Here is a 3,029-nt window from a genome sequence, read left to right as displayed (position 1 = left end):
CCGCAGATCTACTATACACACTTAAAAAATGATCGCGGGCTCGGCTTTTCACGCACAGCCGATTACTCAGCAGACTCACAAACTGATATCCCAGTAAAAATAACGTTTGTAAACTGATTCTCAGCAAAACAGTTGCCGAATCTCAGTAATAAACTGTCAAAGTAGCTGAGATCTCGGTAGTTTGTTGTTTGCCGAGCAATAGGCTACGCGGATCTCGGCGAAAGTTTAATCAAATGCTAGAATTTCGGCACTCCAGATTAAGTGTGTACATATACTAAACGATGCGGAAAAGAGCACAGTCACGGCATCTTTCGCTGTTTTTATTTTTGGCGTATTCTGGTATTCAATTAGAAGAACAAAAAAACTTGCTACGCAGAATTTCCACATTTTGTAACTGTCGTATTCGAAATTTACTATTATAATTATCAAAAACAAAATTCAAATTCTACGTCGACCGTTCTTCGTAACACTCGTCATATAACTGAAGGGAAATTTATTTCGATCCGTACCGCTTCTTTTTCTTCCCTTGAGTTCATTTCAGTATCTGTCATCAATACACACTCAACGTAAACTACGTAAAGGTGATTCGATTTTACTCAATTCTCTTCGGCTCGTATTCACTACATTCGCCTTCTTCTCTACTCTTGTGACGATAGAATGAAAAAAAAAAAACAGAAATCATCATCATCATCATCATCATCATCATCATCATCATCATCATCATCATCATCATCATCATCATCATCATCATCATCATCATCATCATCATCATCATCATCATCATCATCATCATCATCATCATCATCATCATCATCATCATCATCATCATCATCATCATCATCATCATCATCATCATCATCATCATCATCATCATCATCATCATCATCATCATCATCATCATCATCATCATCATCATCATCATCATCATCATCATCATCATCATCATCATCATCATCATCATCATCATCATCATCATCATCATCATCATCATCATCATCATCATCATCATCATCATCATCATCATCATCATCATCATCATCATCATCATCATCATCATCATCATCATCATCATCATCATCATCATCATCATCATCATCATCATCATCATCATCATCATCATCATCATCATCATCATCATCATCATCATCATCATCATCATCATCATCATCATCATCATCATCATCATCATCATCATCATCATCATCATCATCATCATCATCATCATCATCATCATCATCATCATCATCATCATCATCATCATCATCATCATCATCATCATCATCATCATCATCATCATCATCATCATCATCATCATCATCATCATCATCATCATCATCATCATCATCATCATCATCATCATCATCATCATCATCATCATCATCATCATCATCATCATCATCATCATCATCATCATCATCATCATCATCATCATCATCATCATCATCATCATCATCATCATCATCATCATCATCATCATCATCATCATCATCATCATCATCATCATCATCATCATCATCATCATCATCATCATCATCATCATCATCATCATCATCATCATCATCATCATCATCATCATCATCATCATCATCATCATCATCATCATCATCATCATCATCATCATCATCATCATCATCATCATCATCATCATCATCATCATCATCATCATCATCATCATCATCATCATCATCATCATCATCATCATCATCATCATCATCATCATCATCATCATCATCATCATCATCATCATCATCATCATCATCATCATCATCATCATCATCATCATCATCATCATCATCATCATCATCATCATCATCATCATCATCATCATCATCATCATCATCATCATCATCATCATCATCATCATCATCATCATCATCATCATCATCATCATCATCATCATCATCATCATCATCATCATCATCATCATCATCATCATCATCATCATCATCATCATCATCATCATCATCATCATCATCATCATCATCATCATCATCATCATCATCATCATCATCATCATCATCATCATCATCATCATCATCATCATCATCATCATCATCATCATCATCATCATCATCATCATCATCATCATCATCATCATCATCATCATCATCATCATCATCATCATCATCATCATCATCATCATCATCATCATCATCATCATCATCATCATCATCATCATCATCATCATCATCATCATCATCATCATCATCATCATCATCATCATCATCATCATCATCATCATCATCATCATCATCATCATCATCATCATCATCATCATCATCATCATCATCATCATCATCATCATCATCATCATCATCATCATCATCATCATCATCATCATCATCATCATCATCATCATCATCATCATCATCATCATCATCATCATCATCATCATCATCATCATCATCATCATCATCATCATCATCATCATCATCATCATCATCATCATCATCATCATCATCATCATCATCATCATCATCATCATCATCATCATCATCATCATCATCATCATCATCATCATCATCATCATCATCATCATCATCATCATCATCATCATCATCATCATCATCATCATCATCATCATCATCATCATCATCATCATCATCATCATCATCATCATCATCATCATCATCATCTCACTCTCCCATCCGGAGGAAGTTCTCGCACTTCCACATTTGGCGTTTCTGCTGGAGAAACTCTCTCCTCCAGCAGATCCGGTGGGAAATCTCACTCTCCCATCCGGAGGAAGTTCTCGCACTTCCACATTTGGCGTTTCTGCTGGAGAAACTCTCTCCCCCAGCAGATCCGGTGGGAAATCTCACTCTCCCATCCGGAGGAAGTTCTTGCACTTCCTTATTTGGTATTTCTGCTGGAGAAACTCTCTCCCCCAGCAGATCCGGTGGGAAATCTCACTCTCCCATCCGGAGGAAGTTCTCGCACTTCCACATTTGGCGTTTCTGCTGGAGAAACTCTCTCCTCCAGCAGATCCGGTGGGAAATCTCACTCTCCCATCCGGAGGAAGTTCTCGC

At 37.0% G+C, this 3,029-nt stretch overlaps 1 protein-coding gene across 1 annotated transcript; it reads left to right on the top strand.

Annotated features, from left to right (window-relative positions):
- Positions 1 to 1,404: 1,404 nt before the first annotated feature.
- Positions 1,405 to 2,508, top strand: LOC134287245 (uncharacterized protein DDB_G0271670-like; the record flags this gene model as incomplete). Its single annotated transcript, XM_062848916.1, has 1 exon — positions 1,405 to 2,508. A coding segment is annotated over one exon (1,104 nt), but the record flags the coding sequence as incomplete, so codon positions are not given.
- Positions 2,509 to 3,029: the final 521 nt, after the last annotated feature.

The sequence above is a fragment of the Aedes albopictus genome, chromosome 2 (assembly GCF_035046485.1).
Source record: "Aedes albopictus strain Foshan chromosome 2, AalbF5, whole genome shotgun sequence".
In the NCBI taxonomy this organism is placed as follows: Eukaryota; Metazoa; Arthropoda; class Insecta; order Diptera; family Culicidae; genus Aedes; species Aedes albopictus.
Note: the sequence above shows the minus strand (reverse complement) of the source record. Positions and strands in the feature narration are given on the sequence as shown.